Source organism: Pipra filicauda, unplaced genomic scaffold, assembly GCF_003945595.2.
Source record: "Pipra filicauda isolate LSUMZ 115617 unplaced genomic scaffold, ASM394559v2 scaffold253_size2546935_pilon, whole genome shotgun sequence".
Lineage (NCBI taxonomy): Eukaryota > Metazoa > Chordata > Aves > Passeriformes > Pipridae > Pipra > Pipra filicauda.
Window position 1 is genome coordinate 14,131 of NW_024104369.1, and position 20,491 is coordinate 34,621.

General features: G+C 61.1%; 2 protein-coding genes across 2 annotated transcripts; one reads left to right on the forward strand and one right to left on the reverse strand.

Annotated features, from left to right (window-relative positions):
* Positions 1 to 121: 121 nt before the first annotated feature.
* OBSL1 (obscurin like cytoskeletal adaptor 1) lies at positions 122 to 15,356 on the reverse strand. Its single transcript, XM_027734180.2, has 25 exons — positions 14,318 to 15,356; positions 13,280 to 13,549; positions 12,753 to 13,013; positions 12,108 to 12,413; positions 11,710 to 11,985; positions 11,339 to 11,614; positions 10,930 to 11,202; positions 8,154 to 8,426; positions 7,192 to 7,500; positions 6,635 to 6,910; positions 6,141 to 6,416; positions 5,776 to 6,051; positions 5,224 to 5,505; positions 4,241 to 4,516; positions 3,830 to 4,105; positions 3,481 to 3,747; positions 3,060 to 3,329; positions 2,711 to 2,977; positions 2,190 to 2,456; positions 1,747 to 1,859; positions 1,429 to 1,582; positions 1,166 to 1,327; positions 923 to 1,027; positions 528 to 794; positions 122 to 284 (listed from the first exon to the last, which is right to left on the reverse strand). The coding sequence occupies exons 1-25, from the start codon at positions 15,354 to 15,356 to the stop codon at positions 277 to 279; spliced, it is 6,825 nt and encodes a 2,274-aa protein (XP_027589981.2). The 3' UTR covers positions 122 to 276.
* A 687-nt stretch (positions 15,357 to 16,043) lies between these two features.
* INHA (inhibin subunit alpha) lies at positions 16,044 to 20,438 on the forward strand. Its single transcript, XM_027734179.2, has 2 exons — positions 16,044 to 18,357; positions 19,141 to 20,438. The coding sequence occupies exons 1-2, from the start codon at positions 17,991 to 17,993 to the stop codon at positions 19,872 to 19,874; spliced, it is 1,101 nt and encodes a 366-aa protein (XP_027589980.2). The 5' UTR covers positions 16,044 to 17,990; the 3' UTR covers positions 19,875 to 20,438.
* The last annotated feature ends 53 nt before the right edge of the window (positions 20,439 to 20,491 follow it).

Here is a 20,491-nt window from a genome sequence, read left to right on the forward strand (position 1 = left end):
GGGCTGTGCCGGGGGCAGGGGTGAGGGGCCGCCCCAGAGGCCAGGCTCCCAGGGATGCTGGGTGGTGCCACCACCCCTTCTCTTAATGGGACCCTGACTCGCTGGCGTGGAAGAAACCATGTCAGAAAAAAAGGGTGTTTAATGCAGAGCCCTGAGGCTGGAGCAGGCACGGGATGGAGTCTGTGTGTCTGTACGTGGTGGGAGAAGCATGACCCCATCTCCCAGCAGCAGCATCAGTCTGTCTGTGTGCAGGTCCTGAGTGCCGCATCCTGGCTTCTAGCTCCCTGTGGGAACAATGGGAGTCAGAGAGAGCTGGAGCATTGCCAGAGCTGATGGGGCACCCAAAAAGTGTATCCCAGACAGAGAGGCACAGACCTCTGGACCCATATCCAGCCTTTTCCCCCCACACCAGCACTCAGACTCTTGCAAGCAGTGGGGCATGGGGACAAGGCCTCTGGTGTCCCTCCACTGCAAGGCAGATCAGCACTGCCAGCCCCCAGTGGTACCCCCCCCAGGTGCCCACTCACCCTCTACCAGGAGCCGGGCAGTGGAGCGGTCATCAAAGGCATCACAGGTGTATGAGTCCTCATCCTCTGGCCCCACGCGGTGGATGATGAGTGTGCGGTAGCAGTCCAGATTGCAGATCTCATACTTGTCACCAGCAAAGATCTCGGTGTCCCCACGGAGCCAGCGCACCCGGCCCCGGGCGTGGGACACAGTGCACTCCAGTGTCGCCTTGTGCCTCGCCAGCACCGTCTTGTCCCGCAGCGGCTTCACAATCCGTATGGGCAGCGCTGGTGGGAAGGGGCAGGGTATCAGCATTGCGAAGTGAGTGGGCTCTCATGGGGACACCACAAGCTGACCTGGTGCACCCCAGCCCTGGTGCTGGAGCCCAGCCTGACCTCGCTGCCCGCACTGGTACCTTCCACATGCAGACTGGCCTCAGAGATGGCTGTCCCGGCTGCAAAACGGATGAGTCCCTGGTCCTCAGGGCGCACACCACAGAACAACAGGAAATGGCGGGTCCCTGGGGAGGGAGAGGCTGGCTTAGTTGGCACCCATAGCAGGCGGAGGCAGAGATCCCCTTTTGTCCACACAAACTCCCGTTGCTTGAATTCACCCCCTCCCAGCCCCAAACCAGGTGTGGGACCACCTGCAACCCCACCTTCTTGCCGTGTCTTCACTATGCTGGAGACCTTGATTTTCTCCCCGTCCCGGAACCACTCGCCCTTCACATCCTCATGTGACACCTCACAGGTGAAGACAGCGTTGTCACCTTCCCGCACCTGGACCTCCTGCAGCTCCTGCACAATGTGGACCTGGCGCTCTGCAGGTAAGGGGCAGGGTGCCAGGGCAGCCAAGGGTGAAGGGGAGCAGGCTGTGTAGGGTTTGGGGTTGCACAAACCCCCAGGAGCTGAGTGACTGTACCCTGGACATGCAGCACGGCGGAGGCCTGGCAGTCGCCTGCATCGCAGGTGTAGCTGCCTGCGTCGGCCAAGTCACAGTGGCTCAGCTGCAGGATGCGGCGCCGGCCCGCTGAGTAGATGCGGCAGTGGGGCCCTGGCCGCAGCTCCTGTCCATCCTGCCCAGGGAGAGTGTGCTCAAGGGTGCAAGCAGGCAGCACCCTGCTGCTTTGCCCCCATCTGCCCTGCCAGCAGCCCTGTCAGGGAGGGCAACAACCGGAGGACAAAGCAGGGAGGAGGACATGGCCAGGCACTGCTGGAGAGGATTGGGGCAAACCCTCACCTTGAACCATTTCACCTCTGCATTGGAGCGAGACAACTCACACTCAAAGCTGGCGACCCCTGTCTCTGGGACCCCCAGGTCTCGCAGGACCCTCACCATAGTGACTGGAGGCTCTGAGGAGGCAGAACACAGGGCAGGAAGGTTTGGTAGGGCAAAGACACACTGAGAAGGGTATCTGTGCCTGGATCATTTCAGCATGGGGTGAGTGGCACTTCTCAAGGCACCATGAGCAAGCACTCATCAGTGGTGGTCCAGCCGCCTCTAACCCAAACCCTGGCTGGACCCACTGCCTAGCTCACATCTCCTCCCTGAGGACAGGACGACACTTGCCAACATGTGCCCAGAGTTGCTCAGCTCAGTTCTGGAATCTCCCCCAGTACTGAACAGCTGCAGGACAGACAGTGCCAGTGCCATGCACCCCCAGCCTGCCCCAGGGACCGTACCCCGTACACGCAGGCGGGCACTGCAGCGCAGGGTGTCAGCAGTGAAGGTGATGGTGCCCGAGTCTTCCAGTGCCAGCCTCTCCAGTGTCAGGCTGTGTCCACAGCCCATGGCACTGATCCGGCATGTGCCACTGGGCTTCACCCGGATGCCATCTCGTGTCCAGACTCCAGGCACGTGAGGGTGAGACAACTCCAGGTGGAAGGTGGCTGTCTCCTTCTCAAAAGTCTCCACATCTGCCAGTGGTGTCCGGATCGACACCTTCTGGGCTGTGAGAGACCCATGTCCATGAGTAGGTGTCTGCCCAGCCCCTGGGTTCCCAGTCTGTGCTTGCTGAAGCAGTACTCTAAATCCAGCCATTTATACCAGGCTCCCACCCCTGCCCACACACCCATCTACCTCTCTGCTCAACCACCTTCCAGCCAAGGATCAGCTCTGCCCACACTCTCCCATTGCAGCAGTTGGGTGCCCTCCCCATTCCCATCCCCATCCATGTCACCTTCCATCCCAGGATGATACTCACGCTCCACACAGAGCTTGGCCTGTGTGCGGTCATGCAGGCTCTCACAGCGGTAGGTGCCACGGTCAGCAGGGCCAAGGCAGCGGATGGTGAGGGTGCGCAGGCACCCCGACTCCTGCAGCACGTACTTGCTGCTTGGCTGGAGGAGGACACCCTGCTTCAGCCACTGCACCTCAGCGGCCTCGTGGCTCACCTCCACCTCCAGGCACACGTCCCCCTGCTCCTCTGCCACCATGTCCTGCAGCTTCCTCACAAACAGCACCTGTGCCTCTAAATGGCCCATACACTGGGTCAGCAGCTTGCCCCAGGGCTGTGCCTTGGGCTGAGCCCCACCTGTCTCCTTCCCCCTCACCTTGCACACTCAGCCGGGCCATGGTCACCAGCCCCTCAGCGTTGGCTGTCACAGTGCCTGCATCCCCTGGCTGGCACTGCCGGAGGGTGAGGCTGTGGCACAGCCCACTCCTTGTCACCAGCAGCCGCTCGCTGGGGACCACAGGCTGGCCATTCAGCTGCCATGTCACAGCCACATCCTCAGGGGACACCAGGCACTTGAAGGTGACATCCTCCCCCTCCAGCACTGTCAGGCTCTGCAGCTCCATGATGATCTCCACCACCCTGGGGACTACAGCCAGGGTGTCAGGGCTCAACACAAGGGACCCCCTGTCCTGCAGAGCCACTAAGCATCCCTGCAACCCTGACATCACTGTGCCCAGCTTCCCTGCCACCCCCATGGCGTAAGGGTCCCTGGAGTGGTGGTCAAGCCTTGGGCTCACCCTGTACTGTCAGCGTTGCCAGCGTCTGGTCGTCGTTGGACTCGCAGCAGTACTCGCCAGCGTCCCCAGGCTCCACGTGGCTCAGCACCAGCGAGCGTTCCCGTCCCTCTGCCATCATCTGCCGGTGGGGGCCAGGCGCCAGCACCCGCCCATCCTTCCGCCACACCACATCGCCCCGCGGCTTGCAAAGCTCGCACCACAGAACCACCCGCTCACCCTGCCGTGCTCGCACATCTGACAGCCCACGCAGGAACTTCACCTGCAGCTCTGCACAGTCAACCCCCCCATGTCAGCACCTGCTGCCACAGCAGGGGTTCCCCGGGAACGCCACTGCCCCCCAGCTGCCCACCTCTGACGCTCACGTCGAACTGCATCTGGTCGTGGGGTGAGAGGCAGGTGTAGATGCCGGCGTCTTCCATGGCCACACTGTGGAGGATGAGGCTGTGCACGCGGCCCTCCCGACGCAGCTCGCAGCGCTCACCACTCACCGCTGCTTGCTGCGGGCCCAGCCAGGTGACATCAGATCGCTCTGTGGAGGTGATGGCAGAAAGCACAGCACTGCCACCCTCCAGCACCAGCAGCTTCTCCTGCTCCTCCCGTTTGTTCACGAACAACATGGGCGCCTCTGTGCGATGGGAGCATTGGGCTCAGCCGTGCCCCTGGCAGTGGCACCAGCATGGAATAGGGGTAAAACCATGCTGGCATGAGGCAGTGGACTGCTCCTGCCCCTGACATGGCTGAGGGACATCTCCAGGCTCACCTTTCACATGCAGTGTGAAATGCACCTCATCATCACCAGCATCGCAGAGAAAGATGCCACCATCACCCAGCTCCACTTGCTTGATGGTGAGGCTGCGTGTGGGACCCTCACTGCACACCAGCAGCCGCCCACCTGAGCACAGCCTCTGTCCATCCTTCTGCCACTGCACCGCCGCTGTCTCCGGGGACAGCCGAGCCACCAGTGTCACACTGTCCCCCTCCTGTACCTCCAGCGGGCTCTGCGCTTCCTCCTTGTTGACAATGCACACGGGCCGAGCTGAGGGGCATGAGACAAGACAGGGCTCAGGGGTGTCCCCATAGTGTGGGGCAGTGCAGGGGCAGGACCGCTGCAAGCAGAGATGATCCCTCAATGAGTTACTGCAAGGCAGGAGGACTGTGGGGCTGGCTGGGGGTCATGGTGGGACCAGACAGGGGTCCCAGTAGGGCAGGCATGCAGGCTGGAGGGGTCCGGCAGCTCAGAGTCCACTCAGGAAACTCAGGTTGTCAGCACAGCCTGTCATTCCTGCATCACTCCCTGCACAGGCAGCTCAGCTGCCAGGTTGGGACCATTAATTTTGGTGCACCCCTCCATCCTGAACACCTTGCTGGGGAGCCAGGGCTCCTGTGTGCACCAGGCCCTCTCCCACCCTGCCCAGCCCTCCATCTCCATCTGATAAGGGTCTGGGCTTAGTTCAGCCTTTGGCAGCCAAAGCAGGAGGAGCGGCGCCTGGGAGCCGGCCAAGGCTAAATTTAAATAGTCCCTGGCTGGGGGACGCAGCAGGGACATGTCTCGCCACAACCCTGACATGTCCCTTTCTGACCAACAACTTCCGTAGGGTTGAGGACAGGGTTTCTACCCTCCCCAACATGCTGCCACCCTGTCCTCTGCTACCAGCGAGGTCACATAGGTATCCCCTCCCCTCCCCCAGATCTGTGGCATGATCCCACCATGCTGAGGGTCCCCGGGGTGCTGAGCCAGCTCACCCGACACCTCCACATTTGTCACCATGCGGTCGCTGGCAGCGTCACAGATGTAGCACCCTGAGTCGCTGGGCTGTGCCCCACGAATGGTGAGCTGTCGCAGCACCCCACGGGCCTCAACCTGCACCCGTTCACCTGGATGCACCTCATGGCCATTCCGGAGCCAGCGCACGATGGCATCGGGCCGGGACAGCTCACAAGCCATCACCAGATCCTCCCCGGCCACCAGGCAGCGATGTACCACAGTGCCTCTGCTGCCCACGATGGTTACTGGTGGCTCTGGGACTGAAGAGATGGGCAGTCACCACAGGAGCAGCCTGTGCCAGGTATTGCAATGGCCAGACTCTGTTCAGACTCCTCTGCCTGCAGCTGGGCAGCGCTGGGATTTCCACGAGGCCACCACACGGGTGCAGCCTGCTCCCCATTTGCCCCCTACCAGCCTCCCTATGCTCACTGCCGCCCAGCCCAGCCCAGCCCCAAACTAGCCTGGCAGCAGCTACAGACCCACCTCAGTCCTTGCCCCTCTGGCCATCTCCACTGGGAGCTCCTGCTCACCTTCTACAGTGATGAAGAAGACGATACTGTCATCGCCGGTGTCACAGAGGTACTCGCCCGCATCCCTGCCCGTGGTGCCCAGGATCACAAGGGATCGGCGTGCCCCGTCCTCCTCGAGCCGCACACGCCCCGTGTCCTGCAGCTTCTCCCCATCTTTGTACCACTTCACCTCCCCGTGGGCGTGTGAGAGGTGCACCTCCAGCACCAGGTCCTCCATGGCCCGGCAATGCCGGTGGGTCAGCAGGATATCCCTCTCCAGGATCATGACCAGCGGATCTGCAGCATCCAGTACCAACAGAGCTGGGGTCTCTGGGGTCTGTGCACCCAGCTCTTCCAACCAGGCTCTCCCCTAGCCTCTTGCTCACCCAACACTTGGACAGTGAAGGTCACTGTGTCATTGGCAGTGTCACAGGTGTATTTTCCAGCATGCTCGGCTTGAGCAGCAGGGATGAGCAGCCGGCGATAGGCACCCTCCTCTTCCAGGACGAGGCTGCCCCCAGCCTCCAGCCTGACGTCCTCCTTGGCCCAGCACACAGGTGCATCCACACGGGACAGCTCACAGCACAGTGTCACTGTCTCCCCCAGGGACACCGTCATGACAGGGACAGGTCTGCAGGGCTGTAGTATCCTTACTGGAGGCTCTACAGGGATGGCATGTCTGTGATGCAAAGCAGCGCAGGGACATCGTGGCCCAGGACACTCCTCTGGTGGCAGCCCCAGGCAAGCAACTGCACTGGTGGCCCTATCAGTGGGCACCCACCATCATCACCATGGAGGAGCCAGTCCCCTCCCCCAGGCTGGGACAGACCCTGCAGCCAGAACGAAATCAGCACCTCCCTGCTCCCGGGTCTCCACTGACCTGACACCTTGACGTCGAAGGAGACGGCCTCATCCTTGCTCTCGCAGATGTACTCGCCTGTGTCCTCCATGCTGCTCTTGGGGATGAAGAGACAGCGCCAGGCCTCCTCCACCAGCAGCAGAAGGTTGTCAGTCTCATCCACCTCCAGCCCATCCTTGAACCACCGTACAGGAGCATCTGGCACAGAGAGCTCGCACCGCAGCTCCACACACCCCGGTGCCTGAACCAGTAGCTCCAGTGAGCGCTGTGGAGGGTGCAGGATCCTCACTGGTGGCTCTGCCAGGGGTGCAGAGGAAAGGTGTGAGACCTGCTCACTGCACTGCTCCTGGGTCTGCTGTCTCAGCTTACTGTCACCTGTGCCCCTGTTCCTCAGGGGCTGTACAGATGCTACAGTGTCTCACCCCAGTGCAAAGAGGCGGGAGCTGTTTGAGGACAGGGGCAGTAGGCACACAGATACAGCCGTATAATGCTGAGGGCAGGGAGCAGGGCTGGGGACTCCACAGCACAGAGCTGGGGCAGTGCTGCCCTTCTCAGGATGTCCCTGCTGTGCCACTAACCTGCCACCAAGATGCAGTAGGAGACAGATGCATCTCCAGCGTCGCAGCTAAACTCCCCTGTGTCCTGTGGCCGGGCACAGGGCAGCACCAGCCGGTACTGTGGCCCCTCCTGCTCCAGCACCAGGCTCTCATCCATCTCCACTTCCTCCCCGTCCTTGTACCAGCGCACTTGGGCCACCGGACGGGACAGCTGGCACCACAGCTCGACACGCTGCCCAGCCACATAGGAGTGAGGGGCCTCCTTGTTGGAACTGACAATCCTCACTGGTACCTCTGTTGGGGGACACATGGTGAGGCTCAGCCTTGGTGCTGAGTGAGGCCCATGTGAAGACAGGCATCCCCTGGAGCAGCTCACCCACCGCTCACAGTCACCCTGAAGCTGGCAGCATCGTCCCCAGCATGGCAGACGTACACCCCCGAGTCAGATGGTGTGGCTGTGGTAATGTGCAGCCTCTGCAAGCATCCCTCTGAGCAGATGGCCAGGACCTGGGTTGGGACCACGGCCTTGCCATCCTTCATCCAGTGGACATGGGCATCTGGGGGGGACACTTCACACTCCAGCACCAAGGGCAGCCCTGCCAGCACCTCCTGGAGCTGCTGTGCCTCAGTCAGTGGGGTGATGTGGACCTGCGGGGCTGAGAGGACCAAGACCCTGTGTCGCTTGGACTTCCCAGCCCTGCAGTGCTGGTAACTGCAAGTTGAGGGAACACCAGGGCTGATGTGTGAGGTAGAATAAACCACGGGCAGGCAGCTGGTTGTGCTTTGGGGTGTAGAGCAGCAGTGTGGCACGGGGCTCTAGGAGACAGAGCAGCTGGCCTGCCGCTGCCCGTATCCCAGGGGCATGGGCAAAGAGCTGCTCACAAGGAGGCGAGGGGCAGCTGAAGTGCTGCAGCCACAGTGTAAGCATGGAGCTGGGCCAGAGGGAGAAGGGGAAGAGGGATGTAGCTGTGCATCTCACCCACCTGCCACAGTGACAGTGTAGAAGACAGAGTCCCCGCCAGCATCACAGACGAACTCCCCTGCATCCTGTGGCTGGGCGCAGGGCAGCACCAGCCGGCACTGCAGCCCCTCCTGCTCCAGCACCAGGCTCTCACCTGCCTCCACCTCCTCCCCATCCTTGTACCAGTGCACTGGGACCACCTGATGGGACAGCTGGCACCACAGCTCCACACGCTGCCCAGCCACGTAGGCATGGGAGGCCCCCTCATTGGAACTGACAATCCTCACCGGCGCCTCTGCCAGGAAGAGACACGGGGTTCAGCCAGGACATAAAGACCAGAGCCAGCGATGGTGGCAGTCACAGCCCCGTGTGGAGTGATGCTTTAACCAGCTTGTTGGCTTTAAGGCTGGAAGGCACCACCTCATCCACAGCCTACATAGCACAAGCTTCTATGTAGCAGGCACACAGACCTGCCCAGGTTTCCCTCTTCTCGCCCATCACACCCAGGAGGAGTACCTGGCTTCAAGCTGGCTGTAAATTGCTGCAGCACCCTCGCACCCGTGGTACCTGCCCTACTCTGCCCTGTGATGGAGCTGAGGGATGTGGAGGGAGGTTGTGGGTAAACAAGCACCTCATTAGCAAACCCCAGCACTGCTAATCACTGTCTGTGGTGTCAGCACCAGCCCCTGTGGCTGCTCTACCGGGGGTGCCCACTTCTCTGCCTGTCTCCCCGTTTCAGAGGCCACCAGGGGCCAGCTGATGTTTCTGTCTTGGCTCAGCTTTGGCATTTTCTGACACTGCGATGCAGGCATATGGCTTACCTGTGGCCAGCAGCCCTATTCCTCTGTCTCACCAGGGCCCAGGACCCAATTCCAGATTGCAGTGATCACTAAACACCACTGTTAATGGGTTACACATGAAATGAGTGCCACTGCTCACATCTCCCCCCTGACTTGAGTCAGAGATCTAAAGGAAGAGGGGCTCCCAGTACAAATTTTAGGTGACCAGCCCTCCTGGGAGAGGATCAAGATGCTACACACAGCTGGCACTGCCTGCCTGGCCACATGCATTGCAGCCAGCTGCAGCTGGCCTGGACTCTGCTGTGGGTGTTCATCCAGCCCATGGCTCCAGACAGGCATGAGGTACAGCCAGCATCGGAGCACACACCAGCAAACAAGCAGTAACATGCCCTTCTCATAGCCCACAGCTGCCCCGTACTGGGTATCTAGCCTGGAAACTTCCCAGATGGTTCCCAGCTACCATGTCCAGGCCCAGCAACACACCACAGCCCCGCAGCGTGCGTGCGGCGCCAGTTTGCAGTGATTAACCTGCCACACGCTGAGCCTGCATCCGCCTGGCTTTCTGATCAAACAGCTGGTAGCTGCCTCTCTCCCTGGGCCTGCTAAAAGCAGTCACATCACTGAAGTGCAACTGGAGATGTTGAGCAGCACCAAAGCAAGGAGGGGGCGATGTGCCAGCCCTCAGCAGGCAGCACCACTCTGGCCTCAGCCTCTCACCAGCTCTGAGGGAGCTCCAGCACTCAGCAGCTACCGGAAGACCCAGAGGTGCACAGGGGTGGCCGGGCTTGAGGCAGACATGCTCCATGCCACAGCAGCCCCATGGGGGATAGCTGGGATGCCTCGGGGAAACCCAAGCATGCCACAGCAGTGCTTAACTGCAGCAGCCAGCCTGGCACTCGTGCCAGAGAGGTGTCAGCCTGAGCCTCCTGTCACCCACCCCCAGCCCTGCTGGTGACATTGATGTCCAAATCCAGATCGAATCAAGCCAGCTTCCCTAAGACCCTTCTGTTGAAGTTATGCAAAGCCGCTCAGTCAAAAGGCTGAGCTTCAGCAGATGGTGTTCCCCCTCTTACCCGAGGGAAGCAGAGCTCTCCATGCCCCATGCTCCCGCAAGGCAGACAATGACTCCTGCCTCTGCCCAAAGCCCACACTGCCTGTCCTTCCCACTAGCGATTTGGCCTTTATCTCACTAAAAAACCTCCCTTCCTCACTCTTCCAGCAGTCACCACTCCATTGACTCTTCAAGCAACTCTTATCACTCATCCCATCTTCACTTACATCCTCTGCCATCAACTTTGGCCCTTTGTCCCATGTTAACACCACGGCGAGGCTTTACCGCTGTGATAACAGAGCTTTTTAACTGGGTTTTAGCTCTGCCCCCAGTCATCTTCCTGTGACTGTGGGATGTGGGTTTCGGGGCCAGCAAGGGGAAGCCTTTCACTCACTTTCAGCTTTCATTATCTTCTGCCAGCCAGAGGCGCCAGCAGCCGCTCCGCAGCCAAGGCAGCCGCTGCGGGATGCTGTCCGCTGCTCCCACCCAGCAAACACCCCCAATCATTGGTCTCCAGGCAACCACTAATTTTCAGGTCAGCAATTAATTCTGTCCATCAGAGTGATGTCTGACCGTGAGTCACCCCACGCCAGGTGCCCGGCCCACTATTTTTAGGACTTTGGAGGAGGGTTTGGTTACTGGTCATGACAGAGGCCTGGCAAACACCCTGGTATGCAGGTGCTGGGTGCCCTCGGGTGCTCTAGTGTTTTGGACAAGCAGAGCAAGCTGTTCCCTCTGGCAGTCAGTTTGGGTGGTTTTATGCACCAGAGCTGCCACAAAGACTCCAACCAACCAACTGATCAAACTGCTGGTGAGGACCTGGCAAGAGCATGTCTGACAAGTGTCCCATAGCGGCAAGTGACAGCAATACTGACAGCAGCATGCACATGCTGTGGCACCCTGCACCACCACCTGAGACCCTGCCAGCCCTCCTGCATCATACCCACCTTCCACAGTGATGTTGTAGAAGGCAGAGTCCCCACCGGCATCACAGACGAACTCCCCTGTGTCCTGTGGCCGGGCGCAGGGTAGCACCAGTTGGCACCGTGGCCCCTCCTGCTCCAGTACCAGGCTCTCATCCATCTCCACCTCCTCTCCATCCTTGTACCAGTGCACCGGGGCTACCAGGCGGGACAGCTGGCACCACAGCTCCACACGCTGCCCGGCCACATAGGTGTGGGTGGCCTCCTCATTGGAGCTGATGATCCTCACTGGCACATCTGCCAAGGATAATGTGGGGCTCAGCATGGGTACCCAACTGGCTGCAGCTTTCAGCCCCATTATGGGGGTGAGAAGAGGGGCAGGAGCACTATCAGCAGGTGGGGTCCAGGCTCCCACAGGCAGTCCCCAGCTCACCGGTCACGGTCACCACAAAGCTCACAGCATCATCCCCAGCATCACAGGTGTACACACCAGTGTCCGAGGGACTCGCCGAGCGGAGGAGCAGCCTCCGCACGCAGCCCTCTGCCTGCACTACGATAACGTCATCTGGAGGCACGGCCTCACCGTCCTTCAGCCAGCGGACAGGAGCATCCGGGGCAGACACCTGACATTCCAGCAGCACAGGCAGCCCTGTCGGCACCTCCCGGAGCCGCTCGGCCTCGGGCACTGGAGCAATACGGACCTGCGGGGCTGAGAGACATCGCGGAGAGGTGAGAAGCATCCTCCACCATGAGAGCCCACACTGTTAGGGTCCTGGCAGGACCCCAGGCAAGCGCCCTACTCACCTTGCACATGCAGCATGGCTGAGTCCCGCACTCCACCAGACACAAAGGTGATCTGGGCCCCACTGTCAACCAGCCGTGCTCCCCGGATAAGCAGTGAGTGCTCTGTCCCGCGGTGCTGCATCCTGAACCGACCTCCTGCATCCTCCTCGCCCAGCCTGGCACCGTTGAGGAACCAGGAGCCGTGCACTGTAGCTGACAGCTCCAGGGAGAACTGCGCATCCTCGCCGTCCCGCACCCGCACATCCTGCAGACCCCTCTCCAGGCGAGCTGCTGGGACTGGAGCACAGCCAGACTGAGCCCCAGCGGCACTGACTACCAGCACGCTGTAGCACAACATCCCAGCTCGCCCCTGGGGAGACCCAGCTCCCAGGTGGAAGTCTCTGGCTCGGCATCCTCACCGAGATGCACGGAGCCGGGGAACTCCACGGGGCTGCTCCTTCCGTGCTTGTTAGTGGCGCAGATGCGGAAGCAGTAGTCAGCCTCGCGGGGTACGCTGTCACCCAGCACCCGCACACAGCCGGGCAGGTCAGTGGCCAGGCACTGCACCCACTCACCCCCCACTGCCTCCCGCCGCTCCAGCAGGTAGCGGCTGGCAGGGTGGAGGTGGGCATCGGGTGCAGGACACCAGGTCAGCAGAGCCGTGTTGCTCTCCACCACGCTCATCTCAGCTGCCACCGGTGCACTCGGAGGATTGTGCTTCACACCTGCAAGTCACAGCCCATGTTGGCTGCTTGGGGATGGCAACGAGACTCTGAGTGGGGTGGCAGAAGGGCTGAGGGGGGCTACACAGCCTGTTTCTTTGGGGATCCTCTCTTTGATGGAGGGGATGGTCTTGCTTTTGTGTAGCATGGTGCTAGTTACAGGGGTTTGTGAGTGCCAGTGAGGCTGGGGTTCTGGAGCCCTGCTGAAAGCTCCCTTCCCCAAAAACCATTGCAGCATCACATCCCCAGCATACTGGGTACCCATTCCACCTCCCACTCTCTATCATCCCCCATGAATGGGCAGGAGAGAGGACATGGGACCCCTTCAAGCCTGCAGCTTACACTTGACCCGGAGCTGGGAGGATGTCTGTGACTCCCTGACAGTGAAGGAGATGATGCCCGCGTCCTGGCGGGTGACATGCACCAGCACCAGGAGGTGTGTCCTGCCGAAGCTCTTCAGCACAGTGCGGGGTGACTCCCGCAGCTGTAGCCCATCCCGGCTCCAGCAGGTCCCCTCTGCCTCATCTTGTGTCTCCACACAGAAAACTGCATTCTCCCCCTCCATCACATCCAGCTTCCGCGGCAGCCGTTTCACAATCACCCCTATGGAAAGATATATGAAGGCTGGGGAGGGATGCTTGGGAACAGAATGGGCTCTTTGAGGTGAGAAAGAAGAGGAGGAGGAGGAGGAGGAGGAGGAGGAGGAGGAGAAGAAGGATGAGGAGGAGGAGGAGGTGGAGGAGGTTGAGGAGAGGCAGCAGTAGGCAGCACAGCCAAATGGAGGGAAGGCAAATGCAGAGGGCAGTGGGGACCCTGGCAAGGAGGGGGATAGGAAAACAAAGCTGTACCACCATAGACCTAACCCCCACCTCGGACAGAAACCTCGGCGATGCTACGCCCTTTGTCCTTCATCTGGCAGAGGTAGATGCCGTCGTCGTCAGTGCGGGCATCGCGGATGGTCAGGCGCCGCACCACTCCTTGCTCTTCCATCACGTACTTGTGGCTGGGCTGCAGCTCCCTGTCCTCCAGGTACCAGGCAGTGGGGATGGTCTCCAGTGGCACCTGGCACTCCAACACAGCATCCTCTCGTTCTGCCACCTCCACATCTGCCAGTTGCACCTGGAACCGCAGCCGGTGCTCTGTCACCAGAAGAGACAGGAGCTGAGGGCATGCGGGGTGCAGCACCCACCACAGTCCTTTGCTCACATTGTTCCCAGCTCACAAAGAGCACTGAGCCCTTGGCCCTCCTCTGTCCTCTCCTTTGGCCTGCATAAGATGGACTCTGCCTTGAGAAACACATCCCCCAGAGCAGGGAGAACCATGACACAGCTTGGGGAGACCCAGGGATGCCCCCAGCATCTCAGCAGGGAGTTTTGGGGGATGCAGAAGCATGGAAGACAACACACTGTGGCAAGCATCTTAGCGGAGGGGAGCAGTAGGGTGCACAGGCAGGGACTGCACCAGGGACAGGGTCACTCCAGCAATGGGCTCTCTCCAGCTGGCAGGGTGGCTCAGGGGGGATGGGGCTGCTACCAGTGTAGATGGTTGGAGCCTTGCCCTGAAGGGTTGCCTGCCAAAATCACTCAGCACTTCCAGGGGAATTTGTCACCAAGGCACTGTCCCCCTTCCCTGTTCATGGCTGGACACCCACAGCCATCCCAAGAGGCCACCTCTCTGTTTGCAAGAAGAGAGGGACATGGAGGGGGACACAGCTCACAGAGGAGCCCAGCATCCCCTGCTTCCAGCTCACAGCTCTATCCTGAGGAGCCTGAGGTGACCCTGGCTGCACAGGGCAGGAAGGAGCCTAGGGATGCTAGGCTCCCACACAGACACACCCCTGCCAGACAAAACTCCCTGTACCCCCCCAGTGCCCAGCCACCCCTAGCACTGCTTGGACACACTCCTACCTTTCACCTGGAGCTGCACTGCACTGAGGGTCTGGCCAGCAGTGTTGGAAGCAGTGCACATGTACAGCCCCTGGTCCTGGGGCTTGCAGTACAGCACCTTGAGGATGAAGTAGCCCTCCCGGTCCTCATAGATGAGATGCCTGCGGCCAGGGGCGAGGGGCTCACCATCCTTCTGCCAGATGATCTCTGGCTTGGGCTTGCCAGTAACGTAGCAGCGAAACTTGGCATGCTTCCCCACGCTCACGGCAAATGCCTTAGCTGCTGGCACCCTGGCTGGCACTACGCCATTGGGCACCCAGATCTCTGGTCCCATGCGCCGTCCCGCTGTGTGCCACCGCCGCCGCTGCCGCTCCTCTAGTGGTTCGGGACCATCAGCAGGAGAGCCATTGGGAAGCCCGTCCATCAGTGCCTGGGGTTCGACCAGGAGCACGGCAGCAGCCAGGGCCTCACGGGAGCCACTGCGTGCCCGGCAGACATACACACCCCCGTCCGGGGGCCGGGCACCAAACAACTTCAGGAAGTGCCAGTCCTCGGGCTTCTGCCCCACTGTGAAGTGACTGCTCTCAAAGAGGTCGGAGAGCTTGCGCCCATCCTTCTCCCACTCCAGCACTGGGCAGGGCTGCCCAGACACCCTGCAGGTGAACATCACATCCTCCCCCCGGCACACCCTCATGGATGAGGGGGTAATGAGGAAGGCAGGTGCCTCACTACCCAAGCATCCCTCCTCCTCTTGGGGCTCCGCCGCCTCCACCCTGAGTGCAGTGGCAGCATAAGTCTCGCCAACGCTGTTCTTGGCCTTGCAGATGTAGAGCCCACTGTCCTGGGGGCTGGCACCAGACACCAGCAGGCTGTACAGGTCCCCCTTGGTCTCTATATGGAAACGGCCTGAGGGCTCAATGGGGTTCTTGTCCTTTTCCCAGTGGATGCTTGGCTGGGGATCACCCCTGATCTGGCAGCTCAGGACCACATCAGTGCCACTTTGGACAGTGAAGGCACGTGGATAGGCCAGGAACCTGGGGGCTCCCCCAAACCCCTCCATCACCACCTCCTGTGGTCACAGCAGGCAGATGGCTGGAGCAGCAGTGGGGACCATTAGCCTGGGGAGATACACAGACAGACCAGGGTAGGGGCTAAGGCTTTATCAAAAGGACTGACCAGTGTGGAGCCCCACCAGGAGGGAGCCGCGCCCAGAGCAAAACTCCCAGCACGGACCCCATGCTGCAGGAGCATCACCCTCTCTCTGAGCAGCTCAGCCCCACTGGATATGCTCCTGTGTCACCCAAATCACCCATTTCCCAGCCCGCGGCAATAGGAGAGGGAATAAAAGGCAGCTCTTTGCACCCCAAGGGCCTGGGGCACTCACAGCCTACCTACCCCAGGGTTGCAGAGGGGACCCAAGCTCGAGCAGCAGGCGATCCCTGCCTAGACAGGGAGCACAGGCACTTGCTTGCTGAGGCTGGGGGACAGCAGAGGCAAGAGGGCCCCCCTCCCACCCCTTCCCCACCCGCCGGGCATTCCTGCAGTATCGGGTGGTGGCAGAGCCGCATTCCTACATCATCTGGGCCGGCTCAGCAGGCAGGTGCTGACACAGGGCTGTCATGGGCGCGAGGCTCCGGCTGGATCCGGGTACTTCCTCCCAGACTCGGATGGGCAGGCGGCCCCCCCTGTGCCCGGCGGCCACCCCACAGGGCCATGCCCTATGGCAAAGTGGGCTCTCCAGGAGCAGGTTCCCCTCCAGAGTGTGGTCCCACAGGCAGGATCCAGCCCTCGCGCACTGAAAGTCATGACTGGAAATGATCAGCCCCAGGGGCAAAGATAAGGCCGGGGAGGTGGGTCCTGCTTTTGGAGGGCATTGCCTCCATCCCCAGCTTTCTGGGTAACCATGCCCACTATCACAGGCAGGAGCAGGGCAGGGTGCCTCCCCCGGGTGAGTGCACTGCAGCCTCTGCCCACACCATGGCCGGGGCTGGGGCAATATCCGTCTCTGCCTTGCTTGGGCAGGGGGAGGGGAAACAAGAATACTCCCTGAATGAGCCAGAGGGGACGGTGGGAGAGGGCTGTTCCCCAAGGAGTGAGAAGGACCGGGGCCAGCTTCTCCTCCCAGCTCCCTACCCCTGGAACAGTGCATCCATTCAGAGCCACCTCCCTGGCCAAAAACTCCCCTGACCCACAGCCCACCCCACAGCAGCCTCTGCAGATGCAGACAGACCTGATGGCTCAGCCGCCCCACTGCACCCTTTAACCACCCCCTTCCCTGATCACCCTGCCCCAGACAGCCCCTCAGCCCAGTCTCCATCTCCACACACGCACCTCGGTCCGCTGCCTCTCCCCTGTGTCTCCCAGTGCCGGTGCCCAGCTCCTGCTGCTTCCTCCAGCTCCGCTCCTGGGTGTCAGTGCACAGGGACCAAACGTTATAAATGCCTGCAGCTGCTGTCCCCAAAAATACCCTCTGATGACACGCTGGGTTGATAAGACCGAGCCTGCTCCATTCAGCGCCTCACTGAGGCAGGGCTGGTCTACCTATGTATAGCAGCCTGGCGGGAGCCACCCCAGAGAGCTGGGGTGCCACAGCCCCAGCTGTGGCTCCATGATAGCTCAGCCAGCAGCAGGAGACAATGCACCATGTGGGATGTACAGCATGGTGTGGGGTATATGGAGCGGGACACCAGACTGCAGTGAGAGAGGTCATGCTATGCGAGACATACTGCATGGGGTGGGATGTACCGCACTGGATGCTGCATGAGATGCCAGGTTGTGCATGGGCTGTGCAGGACACTGGGCTGTGGGAGGAGCAGAGGGGATACACAGGCTGCCCACCACCCACAGGGCAGGCAGGGCTGACGAATCGGGAACACCCGGCAGTGTCCCCTCAGGCAGCCATTAGAGGAAGGGCACCGGGTCCCCTTGCAGCCTATGCCTATGCCTCTCCTGCAACTCCCACACTGTGAGCCAGCCCGTGGAGCAGTCCAGGATCCTTTGCCTGCTGCAGGGTGTCCAGCTGGCTTGGCTTTGCCTCAACTCTTCTCTCCCTGAAGCTGGCCCAGCATTCCCCAGTCCTAGCCCCAGGGACCTCTTGCTGTCCCTCCTGCTTCATGTCTCCAGGACCTTGCCAGATTCCAGACTGTCCTGGAGATGCCACAGTCACACACCACCCCCCAGCCTGCCCTCCCTAGGGCCCCATCCTCACATCCTGGTTGCCCTGGCTTGTCCCAGAGATCCCAGTGCCCAGCCTGTACGCCCCAACTTGCCTCCCCCATGCCAGAGCCTCACAGGGCTCTAAACCCCATCAGGTCTTTGCCCAGATTTCCCTGCTGTGCACAACTGCTGTCACCTCCCACTATCCCCCCTGAAGCTGCAGATCTCCAGTTCCTCCACCGTGGGGGGCACCCAGCACCAGCAGCTGCAAAGCTTGCTCAGGATGCCCCCTCCATCCCTGCCAGCACAGGAAAACCTTCCTGGCAGCACCCTGCCCACAGCACGGCCTCCCCAGCCCCATGCACCCGCTGCTCCCAGCAGCATCCCCCCCACACACACCCCTTGCCCAGGCGCTGCCCCCCCCCTCCAGACCACACTGTCCTTGCAGTCCTCACATTCCAGACGTCTCAGCGCTTTCACAGCCCAGAGATAATATTCACGGCGAGCAGACGTTTGCGTCAGTGTCAGATAGATCTCAATGCCACCCTGCCCCAGGGGGAGAACAGCGGGCAGACAGGCTGGGCAGGCAGGCAGAAGCCCACGGCAGAGCCCCCTGAGCCACTGGTCTGCTGCACACCCCACAGTCATGCTGCTCCTCCTGCACCTGCTGCCTGCCATGCTGCCCACTGCTGCCCTGGCCAGCTGCACTGGGGCGGGTGCTGACAGGCAGCTCATCCTGGCCAAGGTGCGGGCTCGGGTGCTGGAGCATCTGAGCCCCCCGCTTCTCCAGGAGGAGCCCCAGATGGAAGCAAGGAGGGTACACCGGAGAGACATCCTTGAAGACGCTGAAGTTGAGCCAGAGGAGCTGGAGGACACCTCCCAGGTGATCTTGTTCCCTTCCACAGGTGAGAACATCATGGTGGAATGGAGAGGGCAGAGGGGTAAGCAGGGTGGGGCCTCAAGGCAACACGGATGCTGAAGGATGGAGAGGCTGCTGTGGTGGTCTGCGGGAGAAGGGAAAGAGGGTATGCCAGGCTGGGGCACGGGCATGGGCAAGATTTGGTGGAGAGCCAGGAGGGGGAAAGGTATGGCAGGCAGGGACAGGCAGAGCAGCCCAGTACAGACAGGGAGAGGTGTGGGCAGCACAAGAGAGTGCTAAGAGGCTGAGGAACATCTGGCCAGGCAGGATGCAGAGACATGGGTAGGGCTGAGGAGCAGGCAGGGTGGAATAGGGTGAGATGTTAGGGAATAGAGCAGGATACTAGAAAATGGGATGGAATACAAAGGGACAGAGCAGGATGCTGTGGGATAGGGCAGGATGACCAGCTATAAAGCACAACAGTGGGAGATGGGGCAGAATGCTGGGGGATGGGATAAGATGTGGATGCTGGGGGAAGGCAGCAGGATGACCAGCTATGGGGCAGGACACTAGGAGATGGGGCAGGACGCTGGGGCAACACTAATGGACCAGCCCAGGGCATAAGCAGGGCTTGGCTGTAGGACACAGCACAGAAACTGCTGTGTAGCACTAGACAGCAGCTCCCCTGCACCCTGCCACAGCCTATGCTGGCAGCCAAGTGCCCTGCCAGCATCCCAGGGACCCTCTGCAACATTTCCCCTGCTGCCTGGCACTGGGGGACTCTCCCCAGGTTTGGGCACACACCCTGATCATCTTTTCCCCACCACAGATGTGCCCTGTGAGCCCACACAGCCGGACAAACTGCTGGAGGAAGAAGGGATTTTCAGCTATCTCTTCCAGCCCTCAGCACACACCCTGAGCCGCATGGTGACTTCTGCCCAGCTCTGGTTTTACACCGGTCCTTCGGCCACCCTGAACCACTCAGCCCCTGACGTGCTGGCCCTGTCATCACAGGGCCGGGTGCCGGTGACAGCCACGGCAGAGCAGACACCCGAGCACTGGACAGTGTTTCACTTGGCCCCCGTGCTGCTGCCCCAGCTCTCGCAGCCACTCTTTGTGCTCCTGGTGCGCTGCCCTGGCTGCCCCTGCCTGGCCGAGGGGGACAAGATGCCCTTCTTAGTGGCCACCACCCGGGCCAAGGGCAGTGAGAGGGCTCGTCGCTCCACCATGCCCTGGTCCCCAGCTGCACTGAGCCTGCTGCAGCGCCCATCTGAGGACTTGGCTGCCCACACCAACTGCCGCCGGGCTTCCCTCAACATCTCCTTCGAGGAACTGGGTTGGGACAAGTGGATCGTGCATCCCAGCAGCTTCGTTTTCCACTACTGCCATGGGAGCTGCACCGCGGGCCATGGGCTGAGCCACCGTCTGGGCGTGCAGCTCTGCTGCTCTGCCCTGCCCGGCACCATGCGCTCCCTGCGCGTCCGCACCACCTCCGATGGCGGGTACTCCTTCAAGTACGAGACAGTGCCCAACATCCTGGCCCAGGACTGTACCTGTGTCTAGAGCATCCCACAGCCCAGCCCCAGACTGTGATCCCACTGAGAAGGAGTTGCTTTCCCAGTGGGACCTTGGCCCCACATTGCAGGGACCAAAGGGACCTGGAGGAGCATTTTGGGCTGTGCCACCCTCCCCTGCACAAGCCAGAGCTTTGGGCTGCCCCAGGTACCATCACGCTGCCAGACCTGCCCTAGGGCCAGTCCCTGCCCAGAGCAAGTTGGGGCATGGCAGGGCAGGGATAGGCACAGCCTCTGGCAAAGGCACCATTGCCCTGCCAAAGCCAGGCTGCTGTCTGCAACCAGGTTAGCCCCCGTCTCTCTCCACCTGCTCCCCTCCCTCAGTTCTGCCCCTCCCCAAAGACTGGGGTCCCGCTTCTGCTGCAGAATTCAACAGCCTCCAGGCAGGCCCAGGCAGCTGCAACAGGATCAGACTGTGCCTGGGCAAAACCACGACAGGACCTCACACTGGTAGGGCTGGTGGCATGCATGGCACCGCAAGTGAGCCCTCTCCCGGCAGCACAGCTTGTTGAAAAGCTTAACGGGAAATAAATGTGCTCCCTTTACTAAAGCAGTGTGGAAATGTCAGCTTCCATCAGAAGCAGCCATGGAGGTGGCATGCAGTTG

Excerpts from the sequence above, each read along its gene's own strand:
- OBSL1 (XM_027734180.2), bottom strand. The coding sequence starts at position 15,356 with ATGGAGGGGTTTGGGGGAGCCCCCAGGTTCCTGGCCTATCCACGTGCC. Across the intron at positions 11,986-12,107 it reads CCCCGGCTCCGTGCATCTCG|TCCCAGCAGCTCGCCTGGAG; the intron begins GTGAGGATGCCG and ends GCTGTGCTCCAG. Across the intron at positions 1,583-1,746 it reads CAGAGGTGAAATGGTTCAAG|GATGGACAGGAGCTGCGGCC; the intron begins GTGAGGGTTTGC and ends CTCCCTGGGCAG.
- INHA (XM_027734179.2), top strand. The coding sequence starts at position 17,991 with ATGCCACCCTGCCCCAGGGGGAGAACAGCGGGCAGACAGGCTGGGCAG. Across the intron at positions 18,358-19,140 it reads GATCTTGTTCCCTTCCACAG|ATGTGCCCTGTGAGCCCACA; the intron begins GTGAGAACATCA and ends TCCCCACCACAG.